Raw genomic sequence first — 15,263 nt, forward strand, 5'->3', positions numbered from 1 at the left:
AACATTGCAATGCATTATTTATTTTCATCTTTAGTTTATGTCCTTTTATGTGCAATCTTTCATTCATATTTTGGCATTTCATAGTAAAACTAATATTTTGATTTTTAAGATGTCAATATTCAAGAATGGAGTGACGTTGCCATACAATTGAATTTGAAAAGATAAAGAATATAAAAAGCCTAAAGTCGAAATATAAAGAATTTAAGAGTGCACATAAAATAAGTATTCTATAATGTGGACGATCAGATTTGGCCAACTTTCAGTTGCAGTGTGAACATAGATATACACAGATTTAACAGATACATTTTTCTTTTTTGAAACTCATTCCACACTAATGATATTTAAACAGTTTGGCTCGAGTGAATCCTCATGTGCATATTAAGCTTTACATTAATGCTGAAACTTTTCCCACATTGACCACATATGAATGGCTTCTCTCCTGTGTGACTTCTCATGTGGGTCCTTAGGTTTCCTTGTTGTGAGAAGCTCTTCCCACACAGTTTGCAGGTGTAAGGCTTCTCTCCAGTGTGACTTCTTATGTGGGAATTAAGTGTTTCTTTACGATTGAAACTCTTCCCACACTGAGCACATACAAATGGCTTTTCTCCCGTATGAATTCTCATGTGAGTCTTAAGACTATCTTTTCGTGAGAAGCTCTTCTCACACAGTTTGCAGGCGTGCGGCTTTTCTCCAGTGTGAGTTTTCATGTGGAAATCAAGGGTTTGTTTATGTGTAAAACACTTTTCACACAGCTTGCAGGTGTAGGGCTTTTCTCCAGTGTGAATTTTCATGTGCTTTTTAAGGCACCCTTTTTGAATGAATTTTTTGCCACACTGCTGGCATGTGTAAGACTTCTCTCCAGTGTGAATTTTCATGTGGATTTTAAGGCTTCCTTTTTTAGTGAAACTTTTTCCACACTGTTTGCACTTGAAGGAACTCTCTCCAGTGTGAACTCTCGTGTGGACTTTAAGGTTTAGTTTTTCAGTGAAACCTTTTCCACACTGTTTGCACTTGTAAGGCTCCTCTCTAGTGTGAATTCTCATGTGGACTTTAAGGCTTCCTTTTTGAGTGAAACTTTTTCCACATTGTTGGCAGGAGTACGGCTTCTCTCCAGTGTGAATTCTCATGTGGACTTTAATGTATCCATGTTTACCAAAACTCTTTCCACACTGAGGGCATTTGAAATTATTTCTAGCTCCTGTCTTCTGATCTCTTTTTCGTGAGGAAGCCTTTTTGATCCGTGAGCAACTAAAATATTTTTTTGCATTTATGAAATCACAATGTTTCTCATACTGATCTTTCTCTTCCATTTCATTTAGTACTTCACTCTCTTCTTTCAGCCGCATCAGGTCTAAGGTAAAAAAAGAGAAATACAAGTTAACCTGAGTTTAATACAGGAGGTCCCAAATACATTCCTATTAGAAAAAGTGTCCTCAACTTCAGTTTTGCAGAAAAACGTAAAGAATTTCTTAATTCCCCCCATTGGGCAATAGGGGGTTTATCTCACCTCAATTTTTGTTCACTCATTGTATTTATGTTTTTACAATGGGTTGATTTTGTGGCTCAAGTTTAAGTTTTAGTTTACGTTTAAACAACACAAGTTTGAATTAAGTTGAAAAACAACTGATACCACTGGCTCTGCTCTGCTGATACAACTGACTCCACCTGCTCATAGAGATTCATTTTTAGTATAAAGCTTGTTTTCAGGAAAATTGGGTTGTAGTTCATTGTCTACGTCACTGTGATTGTAAATAGGTCTCATTTGTGTTTAACCCTCTGTGGTCGGCAATCACACGCTTTTTTTCTTATCAGTGCAATAGAGACTTAAATAATCCGTAGATTTTTGTGATACAGGCAAGTGTTACACATCATTCAAAACTGTTAAATGTCTTCTTTTATTTGTGTACACATAATAAAAACAAAATAGTGTTTTTCGTAAAATAAAGTAAATAAACATGATGCGCGTTCTGCTGTAACTCAGCGAATGTTTGTTTGTGCACCTTGGATTTACCTCAGAAGAATTAGAACAACATGATTTGAAGATGAGAAAAAAAATTAAGGTAAGATTAAGTTAAGATTTTTAAGATTTTTTTCCACTCATAATAGTAAGCATGTTATTGTTGCATAAACTTCATATTGTAGCTACTAAAACTGGTGCCAGACATAATGTATATGTATATATATATATACAGAAACATGTTGAAATATGAACTTTAGACAGGTAGGCAACCTTTCAATGCTAAATTTATATACAAGTAGGACACGATGATGTTTTTATGTTCGATAATAAAACAGCATGATATAGCCTAAAAGTAGGCTAGTATGAGTGTTTACTCTAATATGCTGAATATTTGAATGTTTAGATCAATGTTTACTGTTAAATACTGTGTTTGTGGATATCTGCTCACACGTAGATATGTATAATGTGGTTAAAATGTTTCATAGTTTGGAGCGGCACGATCGCTTCAGTAAATGTTCTCTAGACGCGCTGTGAGTTTGAAAAGAAAAACGCGTCAAACATTAGGCTTCATGTTTTTACTCCAATCTCATTTCATAGCGTCATAAGGAATGGAAACATTTGAAGTAACTCTTTAAAATACGTATCACGTGTTAAGTCGATAGGTATGCGAGTTTGAATATATATGCAGACATCCCAAGTCTCCCGGAAGTTCCGGGAGTCTTCCGCATATTAATAGCAGCTCCCAGATGCCCGCAAATTAGTTCAAATCTCCCGGAATCTAGAGCTCGCGAGCTCCAAACTGTGTAGCGCGCGCTCGGCAGAGAGGGAGAGAGTGAGAGACCTTGCGTGTGTGTGCAAATGTGCGTGTGTGCCTCATGAAGCGCATTAAAACCCCCTCCCCCGTCAACAAAACCGAACAAATAGCACCCCGCCGGCATTGTGTGATGACCTAATTCCTTCTGGCAGCACGTGATAAATATTCATCGACTTTTTATTATTATGTGGAAAGTATGTCTTTGTTTGTGTCTTACGTTGTTTTCTTTTCCCTTCAGAATTGGAGTGCCAGTATTAGCCAGAGTACTCTGTGTGTGGTGGTGGTCTGCAGTGTTCACAACTGGTGGTGTGGTGCTGTGGTGTGACGAATCATCCCCAGTTATGAAGTGGTATTGTGTGATGAGTAAGATAGGATCATAAGATGACCAATATATCTGAAAACATTTGGAATGGGTCAGACATGATTTTGAAGTTTTGTTTTGTAGAAAGCCTTTCTTTAAAGTGAATTTCGTTTTGTATACATTTTTATTTTCATTTTAATCAATGTTTCATCAACAAATTTGCCTGGATTAATAAAGAAGCAGCAAATATAGTAGACAATATAATCAGCCCATCTCATAAATGAACCAAAACTCAGACCTGAGAAGTATATCTATAGAAAGCACGAAATGTCTACTTTCAAACAAAACAATTAAAAACTAAAAGAAATTGTCTACTCTCTGCTTATGTAGGCTAATTCCTATGAAGTGTGCATTTCTCTCTATAGGCGCATTCACTAGCTACTGCGAAGATGGCGAGTCTGCATCGTCAACATTATCTTTGCAGCCACTAACATAGAAAACACTAGTTTATTAATAAACAATTAAAATGTTTCATGCATAATCATTACTTTTGCCTGTTCTTTGTGGCAAGCTTTATTTCAGGTGTTGCGTGATATCTCTGTGCCCAAGTATCAGTGCTTCGCCTGCTACTTCGGCGGCGCTGCCAGACTGAGACAATGCATGCACTGAGACAAAAATGCATTTGCCCACCTATCTAAATGTAGGGGAGACAGTGAATAACCCCAATTTCAAAAAACGGTGGAGTGTTCCTTTAACTGCCTTTTACTGACAATAATCCCTTGCAAAGCAAGTGTGTTCAGTATATCCTGGTAACGCATCCCTAAATTAAAATACAACTTTATCAAATGCTCTCTATCCATAGCTATTAGACTACCAAGAAGTGCCTTAAGCGGGTGGCAGCTTTAGCGTGCACTTTCTGCTTTGGGGAGAAAAGCTGCTTCATTGTGAATTCTCCTTTTATATACACTTATCTTGAGGCCACGAGTTAGTATATCTTGAGGCCACAAGTTACTATCTTGAGGCCACGAGTTTCTATCTTGAGGCCACGAGTTTCTATCTTGAGGCCACGAGTTTCTATCTTGAGGCCACGAGTTTCTATCTTGAGGCCACGAGTTTCTATCTTGAGGCCACGAGTTTCTATCTTGAGGCCACGAGTTTCTATCTTGAGGCCACGAGTTTCTATCTTGAGGCCACAAGTTACTATCTTGAGGCCACAAGTTTCTATCTTGAGGTCACTCGGGGGGCTCCGTACTACCACCTTTTGAAACCAAAAATTGCATTTTTTTGTACATATATATTTTTGTTATTTTTATTGAAGTCGTGATTTACGTGCTCAAAAACCTGCCTGGAACGCAGCATAAGTGATTGATTGAACGCTTTGCGTTGATGGTTTGCCACACCAGCACTGGTGAGCTGTGCCGCTATGCTTCGCCACACCATTCTGTGTCGTGTCGCAGAGTTAATTTCGTTAATGAAAACTATGACGAAAAATGTTCATTGGCGACCTTTTTTTCCCTAAGACAAAACGATGAGAGACAATACCCACGTCATTAAACGACAACTGTGACTATCGGTATATCAACACGTACAATATCGTTGATGAAAAAAAGACTTAAGTGTGTTTAAAAGAATACAAACTTGACCAAAACCTCTTGTTTTTGTCGAATAAAGGAGACAACAACACATTACAGACTGTGTTTACGAGCGTTCATGCTTACGGTTGCCAGATTTAAATAATTGATATCCCCAGTCAGAGTTTTTCTGTTAAAGGAACACTCCGCCGTTTAAAAAAAAAAGGGCTTATTCACAGTCTCCCCTACATTAAGATAGGTGGGCAAAAGCATTTTTTGTCTCAGTGCAGGCATTTTCTTAGTTTGGCAGCGCCGACGCTAGCTTAGCTTAGCATAATGAATGGAATCCTACGGTCGACAGGTAGTATGTAGTGAGTAAATGTGATAAAAAACAAACAAACAAAAAAAACGAATTACTTCTTGTGGCCTGCGTATTCACAACGAGTACAAATAGCAATTCAGATTAAGACTATCAATTGACACCATCTTCTCGACGAGAAGCTTGGGTTCGGGGGAACCTGACTGCCCTGCCGGGACATTCGCAGCTGGCTACACGATGGACGCGTGGGAGAGGTGGCGGGTCGTGTGTCTGGCGGCTCTTTCCGTGGAGGACATTGAAGATATCTACCTATTCGGCACCATGATAACAGGTCTTCTGCTGATTGGATTAGGCATTGCCCTGGTTTATCGAGGAACTAAGCAGACGGTGACAGCTGTCAAAAGCCCCGCAAGGCTGCCCGTGATGATTGAAGCGGTGGGCAGAGCTGTCAGCACTCAGACTGGGTCTATGAACCACAATATGGATAACATCATGGAGAAGCTCACAGCTTTGCAAAGGCAAATGGATCGTTTCAGAGACCAAAACGGACCAGGAGAATAGCCTGTATAAATTGAATGCGGCTACTCGCCCGAAGACCAAACAATCCCAATCTTATCTGTTTCGGCACCCCCCTACCAGCACTGGCCTTGGCCAAGGCCGCTGCTGGAACAACAACTCTCCCGGAAGAGCACTGCAGTGAGCCGCTCTTGCATTCCTTCCCCGACTCCTCAGACACCTGCTGATTGTTGACTCTGCCTGGGACATGATCAAGGTTGTCTCCATGGCAACTTGCTGTGTATCGCTATGACAATCCTGCGGACTGAGGCTCCTAGATTATGGTGCTGGCTTAGCGACTCTCTCCAGGCCTACACACACATGAACTTACACATACATTTTGCCTAGATTTTGTGCGAGACGAAGAGGGTGACTTCTCAGACAGTCAAGATCCAGAACCATATCTACAATCCAGAGTTTTCAGGAGAGGAGCTGCGTGCTTTGGGAATAGAATGACAGGAGGAGGTTGCGATCGCTCAACAGCCTGAGGACATGAGGATGAGAGACCATTTTTTCACCAGTAACTATAACAGCGGATTTTTTTTTCAATCATGCTGTTCATGCTAAACAGGTTGTACTCAACATGAGGTTATAAAAGATGAGGCAATTTGAACCATACTCTAACTTATATACAACTTCTCAGCATCTATCTTAAAACTGAATAAAGACACAGATTCATGTAAGGAATAGTAATAAAAGACAACTTACATGTGCACTTTTTCTGCCTGTACTTTGCAAATGGATGGGACGGCCGTATCCTTCAGACGTAGCACCTTCTTTCTGGTCCTATATAACGTTAGCATTTTTCCAACATAGTCCTCCGGTGCAAAATGGCCTTCGCAAACACGATACTGGCTAATTTTGTAGTGAGGTGTTGAAGTACAGATATCCAGCTAGCCATCGATTTCTCAGTTCCACATTCGGTGGAATTCTATGAAACATTACATTCGTGTATGTCCTTTGCTCGTTCTTACAACCTTTTGCTATGTAGGTAATTACCATGTTTGCTGTAACTTCTCAAACTAAACATAATCCAAAAGCGAAGATACTCGGTGCAGGTCAGGTCAAGCCGGTATGCTGACAGAAGTTGGGGGATTTCAGGTGTTGCGTGATATGACTGTGCCCAAGTAGCAGTGCTTCGCCTGTGATTCACCCTTATATAGTCCCAAGTTAATATCTGCCTAGGAAATCGCCTAGTCTTAATCTGAATTGCTATTGGTACTCGTGAATACGCAGGCCACAAGAAGTAGTTTATTTTTTTATTTTTATCACTTTTACTCATGACATGCTACCTGACAACTTAGGATTCCATTCATTTTGCTAAGCTAAGCCTAGCGTCGGCGCTGCCAAACTAAGAAAATGCCTGCACTGAGACACAAATGCTTTTGCCCACCTATCTTAATGTAGGGGAGACGGTGAATAAGCCCCATTTCAAAAAACGGTGGCGTGTTCCTTTAAAAGAACAGGGTTTCTACCCGGTCTTGTCAATAGTATCTGGCAACCATGCTCGCTCGTGCGCGCGCTCTCTCTACACTGCTGAAGAAGCGCGGATGATCTGAAAACACAGACAAGTAAGCTGGAGTTCAGTGATCTTCATTTGAGATTTTCTACTTAAATTAATTAAAGTGTCATTCAGTTAGTCTTTATTCTGTCACGAGCCGTTTGTGCGACTAAATCTGCGATCAAACTGCCGGCTATTGTCGATCATATTATTGCTATTTTGCAACGAAAGCCACAGCAGAACTGCAGCACACAGCAGTGATTCGTGAACGAATCTTTGGCAGAACGAATTGTGAGATTCAATGATCCGTCGTTCATAAATACAGCCACTTGCTTTGTTACTGAATTAATGAATGACTTGATGACTCACTCATAAAGACAGTGACTTACCGCCACCTACTGGCGATTTTAATTTAATATTTAAAAGTATCTCTTCGTTTTTACCATCATTGCATATTTATTGAACATTGTTTAATTTAAAGCATTATTTATTTTATAAAAGTATTTTATAAAGGTAAAAAATGAACTGGAAAAAATCGATTAAAGGGGGCAAATATTGTCCCTTAATGCAGTGGTTCTCAAACCTGTCCTGGGGACCCCTCACCATTACAGATTTTGTATGTATCCCTCATCACACACACACAATTCAAGTCTTGCAGTCTGTACTAATGAGCTTATAAGTTGAATCAGGTGTGTTAGGTGAGGGAGACATGCAAAATGTGCAGTGGCGAGGAGTCCCTAGGACATGTTTGAGAACCACTGCCTTAATGGAAAAGGTGTGTGAGTGGAAGAGAGCTGGGGGCAGAAGGACGTTAAATGCCTCAGGGGGTACGGCACTCTAAAAAATTGGAGAACCACTGAACTAAGGAACAGGAATATGTAGAATTGCACAAGTGCTACTGCTAAAGAGTGCAATGTCAATACAGCCTGTTACCTTGATTCAAATGTCTAAAAAGCTTAGTTGGATTGGCCAAAAGCGAAAAATTATAATGAGATTTTTTGTCTAAAGACTACATACTGTATAAAATAGCTACCAAAATGAATGTCGGTAACTGAAGTTTGACTAAAAGTAATGACTAAAAGTTGACAAAAAATGCAATGACTTTTCGTCAACTAACATTTATAGCTGAATCTCCCACTGCCACCCAAATATTTCCTAATAAGTATTATTATGTCAATGTTAAATATTGATACCTCCTGGTGTTTTCAATCAAAATGCCTGAAGAAATGTTTTGTATACAATTTTTCAGCTCTTTTGAGATACGTCATCAAATATTTACTGATTATGGTAATGTGTAAAATGTTTTGACCCTCTGGATTTTAGTTATTATAACATCCATGTTTTGTTAATGTTGCATAATTAAGTGATAGAAATAAATGGTTGTACTCGTTTCAGTTCAGAAGTAGATATTGGGTTTAATGTTACACACTCATATGACATTCTTCAAAATTATCACTCATTTCTGTAGAGCTGGACATTTTAATAAGGATCAAAAGACTGAGTTAAGCTTTGAGAAAGAAACCAACCTGTTTGTTTCTCAGTATCTTCGTGTTTCACACTGAATGTTTCTTCAATCGTCATTTCTTCACTCTCTTCTTTAATAAACGTCATCTTTATAATAGTTTGTCACTATTTACAATAGTGTCTCAGTTTTTCTGTGTGTGTGGACAATAAGATTAGAATTATTAACAGAAAGGAAAAATAAATCCAAAACTAAATCTCTGTTTGCGTCTCAATCCCTATTCCAGCAGTTCAGTGTTAAGAGAGTCAGTCAGAGTGAGAGTTAATCGACTTAAATCACCCGATTAGACAAAAAAAGCACTTAATAAAAAATTGTTAATAAAAGAACACACTATACAGACACACAATATTAAGGCATTTAGTATTTACATGTGGTATGTACTGGCTTGTAGATTCTAGAGACTTTCATACAAATTGGTTTGTTAAAGTTGCCATTACATGTTTATGTTCTCCTTGCATTAACACTGTTTTGACCATAGACATAATAAATATATAGACGTCCCATTGGCTGCTGGATCGTACGCAACGGTGCCGCCATATTTGCTGGGCAACTTGCCGTAACTCTCATAAGTGGACTGAAGAAAAGGTGGCTGACTATTTTGAGGTTTTACAAACCATCTTACGATCTAGACCAGATCTCGGGGAATTACCTTTCACAGGTCAGACTGAACAGTTTTTTTTTGGTTGTATTTGTTGATTATAACATTGTTGACAGCTAGTAGGCCACCAAAGTCAAATTATTAATAGCTAGCGATAGCGCTATTTAGTTATGACAAATTAGACTTTATAAGCGATAATACAATGTTCACATGATTCTAATGAAGTCCGAACTTATTTTATTGTTTATATTATGAACTAATGTAAATGGCAAGTCTTCAGTGCAATGCAGTGATCAGAGGACCGACAGGGCAGAATTACAGATAGAGCTAAACCAACTCATCTCTCCAAAGAGCAGGTGTTTTGATTGCTTGTCATTTAATCTGGCTCATTTATATATTTTCCCCATTTTAGCCAGTGGAACCAGACAACACAAACTCACGGAAGGCTGGAGAAAGCCAAAGAGACTGTACTTCTTCTGCCTATCATTACTATACCACGCGCACGTGCACACACACACACACACACACACACACACACACACACACACACTTTACTGTGCTGTAATTGCTGCTGTTTTTTTTATTGTTGTTTGTTTTAAGTTTTATTTTTATTTAGGAGTTTTACTGAGATTTACTAGACAGAATTTTTGTTGTACTATGTACAATAACAATAAAGTCTAAAGTTAAATTTTTTAGACCTCAATAAAACACATTTTTAAATCTTTATTTAAAATGAAGAGACAATTTTTTTATTTTTCCCTGTATTATAAAATGTACATATAGACATTTATTGTTTAGGTAATAAAACAAACCTGTGTGTTAAAATGCAAGAATAAGGTTAGGAGGAAAACTATAAATAAATTATATGATTGATATAAATAAATATAATTGGAGACAAAACTTTACTCGTACTGCACGCAGATCATAAACCATTGAAATCGGTTGAGAAATCTAAACGTTATTGTGCTTTTGTCTAGAAAAGCCGCAGCTCCCCGTTTACTTGTATTTGTTTATAGAGCGGTCTTGCCCGGATCAATATGGCGGACTAGTTGACGTATCGCAGCAACGGTCCAAAGCGGACGAATATCCCATCCCGCTATGTATTTGTCTATGGTTTTGAGCAGCGTCAAGCGTGCGGCGATTCGAATCACTGAATCATTTCGCTAAACATTTGATTCGATTGACTCGGAGTTTCAAAAGATCAATTTCTCAATCACCACTAGCCAGTGAACGAAATAGTTTTTACAGTAAACTTATTGACGATATAGGGAGCGAAATGAAACGCACCTTTTCTGTTACTGATGTGTGGTTGAACATTAATGTAGATAAATCATTCAAATGTTACTTTCAATAATAATTAATCATTTTACATCGCTTGCAAAGCGTCTGGACGGTTTGCGTTGATTTAAATGCTTTAAAACGTTTAAAAATTACAAACCTTTGTTCAGCCGAATCACAACAGAGACAGGAACGCGGCGCGGTCTTATGACGTCATATCGCCAAACTAAAATAAAAGTCCTGTAATCATTATCGCGATTGGTTAAATCTTGGTAAAATAATTATTTAAATTATTGTTGTACATGATGTGATGGAAATATTTAAAACTACTAATAAAAGACAGTGAGACTACATATTGGGTACAGAAAGCATTATATGCCAATATTAAAATGCAAAAATGTATTAAAATAGTGTAGGAGTTTATAAAGAATGTTATACAAGTGTCAACATTGAAGTGCATGTAAGATTCGGTGTGTTACGTAGAACATTTCGAAAAAAATATAATCGTCAAAGAATCAGAAATATAAATGTAATCCAATACGAAAAAAATATTAATAGAGTTCAGTCTAATTAAAAATCGAGTATTTCACAGATCTCTAACTAAATCAATTTGAAATTAATAAATTAAAACTATGGTATGATGTAAATAAATTATCATTAAATATAAACAAAACAAAGATTGTTATTTGGAAAACATAACTCAAACCCTGGTAGAATTGACAACATAAGTACAGAATTATGCTGAGTATGCTGAAAAGGTCCTGTACTTGGCCAAGCAGGACAATAAACTCCCTTCACTTACAGTTGAGGACTTGACATTGGGTAAGTTAAAACTGACCTTTTGTGTGTTCTATGGCAGTGGTTTTCAAAGTGGGGGCCGCCAGGGGGGACGCAGCAAGTTGGAAGAAAAAATCGAAGCAAAAAAAATATATATAAATTTTATAAATATTTTATAAATATTAAAACATGTATAAAAATATTTATATTATTATGTGTATTGTTATGAAATAGCATTATAATAATTTGAACAATATCTGAACATATCTGAAGAATAAACTTTTAATGCTAATCTTTCTGATTGGCTGGTACACCATCACATAATCTGTCAGTGTAGCCTTGGTAACAACCACCAGTGCTCAGCTATTCAGCTATTTATTTAGTTAGCTGGCTAACTCTATCAAAATGGATAGATTTTTAAAAAGGAAAAAAACTGACGAGCCAGCTATCGAAAACTCAGATTAAAAAAATCAGAAAACGAACTCCTGGCCGAGTAAAACTCGTAGGTATGATGCAGCATACATAAAGTATGGATAATCCCTCTCTCTCTCTCTCTCTCTCTCTCTCTCTCTCTCTCTCTCTCTCTCTCTCTCACACACACACACACACACACACATACACACACACACACACACACACTCGTTAAGTAATCTCTCTCTTTTTCCATTCACTGACACACACAGATACAATGTTGAAATAATCCTTACGAAAACAATAGGGCCTTCACCCTTTCAGGGCTTGGGCCCTAATTACTGTACCAGATTTGAAGATGTTGAAATTACTTTACCATATATGAAGATCTGACATACAAATGTTATTATTACAACACCAATAAAGGTCAATGGATGTTTATCTAGATGTTTAATTTATTTATTTATACATTTGCCGTAGTATTGTCGATGGGTTCAATAACACATCATGCAAAAGGGGGGCCTTGGCCAGAACCTAGTGGTATTTGGGGGGCCTTGTCATGGCAAAGTTTGCGAACCCCTGTTCTATGGCAAGGGTCCTGGGATTCCTTTCCTTTTCGTCACATTCGTTTGTATGTTGAGACACAAATATCTGTTCATTTACATACAGTATCTCTGTGCAGTCATTTTATTTTCCACACTCATACTGATACCTAGGATATTGTTAACCTACAGATGGCAAAGGGGAACTAGCCCTAACACTGCTACCCACCATGGTGCCACAGGCCGTCTACAGGGTTGGGAAGAAGACTATCCGGCACTCCACTGAAGACCCCCGGACAGCGTTCATACACCAAATGCCAGTAAGTACAATGGACCAGTTTCTCAGCACCACTCTGAGAGAGAATATTCTTAATTCTAACTATACTGTACAGTTGAAAGAAGGCAATCCAAGTGACATGTTTCATGTGAAAGCTAAAGGGTGAAACCTGATTTAAAAAAACAACTCCAAGGTTCCTCACAGTTGTATTTCAGTTTTGGGCGATGCCATCCAAGGTAGCAATCTAAATAGAAAGTGAAGTTAAAGATGTTAAGTTTTATTACTCAGTGGTTCTCAACTCACATTTTCTTGTACACATTCATGACCCACTCAAAATGAACACACAAATTAAGAATCACAGCTCATTTGGCTTCCTTGTACAGTTAGTATCAACATTATAACACAAACTGTTAGTCTATTATCTTGCTTATAATTCACCTTCTACACAATATTCACTTTCTTTTATCTATCTTTCTGTCTCTGTCTGTTTTAGGTTGGAACAAATATGGTGGAATACCTCCAGCAGTTGAAGCCATTCCCCACTGTCCTGGCACTGGGAGATCCCCAGCAATGTGCCTCTCAGGCATTTGTGTGCTCCTGCATGGGAGTTTCTGCAACAAGTTGTGTTTCAGATTGAGGGATCTGAATCAAAACCAGTCAACTTTCTAAAGACTGCCTCGCTTAATTGCAATTTACATTTATTTTTTATTTTATTTTATTTAACCTTTATTTTACCAGGTAGGCCGATTGAGAACAAATTCTCATTTACAACCGCGACCTGGCCAAGATAAGGCGAATAAATGTGCAAGACAACATAGAATTACGTAATAAGTACACATAACACAGAAGTGCATTTACAAATTAACACAATGTGAAACACAATACAGCAATACAGGATCAAGAAAACAGAACAAGGTGTATATGAATCCTGTTGAGCAGTATAGCTAAGGCACTAGAAAATATATTTTAAAATATTTTAAAAATACAAAGTACAAAAAAAATATGTATAACATTTTACTGGATATACAAGAATTACAGTGGGTCTAGCAGGTAGGTCATTTGAGTGCATGATTTATGTGACCACGATTATTGGAAAGAGCATTTGAAAAAGTAGTACAAGAAAGTCAGCAGGTATGACAGTAGTGCAGGTGAAAGAGGTCCAGTGTGTAATACGGGCAAAGGATAAAGTAGAAAAGTTGAAGATAATTAGCAGGTACATAAATCGGACAATTGTTCAGAGAGGAGTAATTTAAAAGCAGCTGGTGATATGAGTGTTTCAAGTTTTAGGGTTTTTTGTAATGCATTCCAATCATTGGCGGCTGCAAACTGGAAGGATTGGCGGCCGAATGTTGTGCAGGCTTTCGTAGTGACTAAGGCGATATACCTACTAGATCGTAAACTGCGAGTGGGTAGAGCAATGGTAACTAGACAGCTTAAGTACAGGGGAACTTTGCCAAGCAGAGACTTATAAACAAGTTGATACCAGCGAGTTAAACGCCGAGTAGATAAAGATGGCCAACCGACTAGTGGTCGGTATTTTAAGGGGCATTTGTGACAAAACGTATGACGCTATGATAAGTCACGTCCAGTTTTTTTCAGCAGAAAATTTGAGGCAGTTCTATAAATGACATCACCAAAGTCAAACATGGAATGATAGTCATTTTCGCCAGTGCAAGTTTGGCAGCATAAGTGAAGGAGGCCCTGTTGCGGAAGAGAAAGCAGATTCTAGATTTAATTTTAGATCTTAATTTGTTAATGTGCGGCTGGATGCAGAGAGAGTGCTGTCTAACAAGACACCGAGATATTTATATGTATCCACATATTCAAGTTCAGACCCATCCAGCATGGTGATGCTAGGTAGACAGGCAGGTGTTGGCAGTGATCGCTTGAAAAGCATACACTTAGTTTTACCAGAATTTAGTAGTAACTGAAGGTTTCCAAAGGAATGTTGAATGGCATTGAAACTCTCCTGGAGTTTTTTGAGCACAGTATCTAACGAGGAGCCTGACGTGTACAGGATGGTATCATCTGCATAAAGATGGATATGAGAGTCACCAGCAGCAAGAGTCATCTTGCAACGGTCAGTGTGTCGTCACTCACAGTAAAAGAAGCAATTTCTCATCACTCATCCACATCATTGTGCAGCTGCTGACTGTGAAACTGCCGAGATTTAATTTCCCGAAGAAATGGGATAACCTTTTACAGGTGACGAGGGGATGTAGAGGGAAAACAGAGTAGGCCCGAGAATCGAGCCCTGTGGCACCCCCATAGAGACAGGCATGGGTCCCGACAACAGGCCCTCCGATTTAACACGCTGGACCCTATCGGCAAGATAGTTGGAGAACCAGGCGAGGCAGTCATGGGAAAAGCCCTGGCCATCGAGTCGGCCAATGAGAACACGGTGATTAACCGAATCAAAAGCCTTGGACAGATCTATATAGACGGCTGCACAATATTGCTTTTTATCCATGGCGGCTATGATGTCGTTCAAGACCTTTAGGGTAGCCGTGGTACAGCCATGACCTGCACGAAAACCAGACTGCATAGTGGAAAGAATGCGGTGGGATTCCAGATAACTGACAATTTGTTTGTTGACCAGTTTTTCAAAAACTTTGCAAAGACAGGGTAGGATGGAAATTGGTCTGTAGCAGTTAGGATCAAGAGTGTCTCCCCCTTTGAACAGGGGAATGACTGCGGCGGATTTCCAATCTCTTTGGATTTCAGACAATAAGAGAGATAGGTTAAATAAACTGGTGATGGGGGCAGCAATAATATTTGCAGATAATTTTAAAAATGAAGGATCCAGATAATCCAGCCCAGCTGATTTGTATGGATCA

At 38.5% G+C, this 15,263-nt stretch overlaps 1 protein-coding gene across 2 annotated transcripts; it reads right to left on the reverse strand.

Moving 5' to 3' along the window:
- On the reverse strand, positions 1-10,653 carry LOC143742480 (uncharacterized). 2 transcript variants are annotated; one of them, XM_077235357.1, is made up of 3 exons: positions 10,580-10,653; positions 8,548-8,676; positions 1-1,351 (listed from the first exon to the last, which is right to left on the reverse strand). In XM_077235357.1, the coding sequence occupies exons 2-3, from the start codon at positions 8,630-8,632 to the stop codon at positions 342-344; spliced, it is 1,095 nt and encodes a 364-aa protein (XP_077091472.1). In that variant the 5' UTR covers positions 8,633-8,676; positions 10,580-10,653; the 3' UTR covers positions 1-341. The 2 variants fall into 2 exon arrangements, with proteins under 2 accessions (XP_077091472.1, XP_077091473.1); XM_077235358.1 differs by lacking the exon at positions 8,548-8,676 and having other exon boundaries at positions 10,580-10,624.
- Between the last annotated feature and the right edge of the window lie 4,610 nt (positions 10,654-15,263).

The sequence above is a fragment of the Siphateles boraxobius genome, unplaced genomic scaffold, assembly GCF_051911475.1.
Source record: "Siphateles boraxobius isolate OS27281-9 unplaced genomic scaffold, OSU_SipBor_1 19, whole genome shotgun sequence".
Classification (NCBI taxonomy): domain Eukaryota; kingdom Metazoa; phylum Chordata; class Actinopteri; order Cypriniformes; family Leuciscidae; genus Siphateles; species Siphateles boraxobius.

Coding starts and splice junctions, on each gene's coding strand:
- LOC143742480 (XM_077235357.1), bottom strand. CDS start 8,632: ATGACGTTTATTAAAGAAGAGAGTGAAGAAATGACGATTGAAGAAACA. Junction 1,352..8,547: donor AGATACTGAGAAACAAACAG/GTTGGTTTCTTT, acceptor TTTTTACCTTAG/ACCTGATGCGGCTGAAAGAA.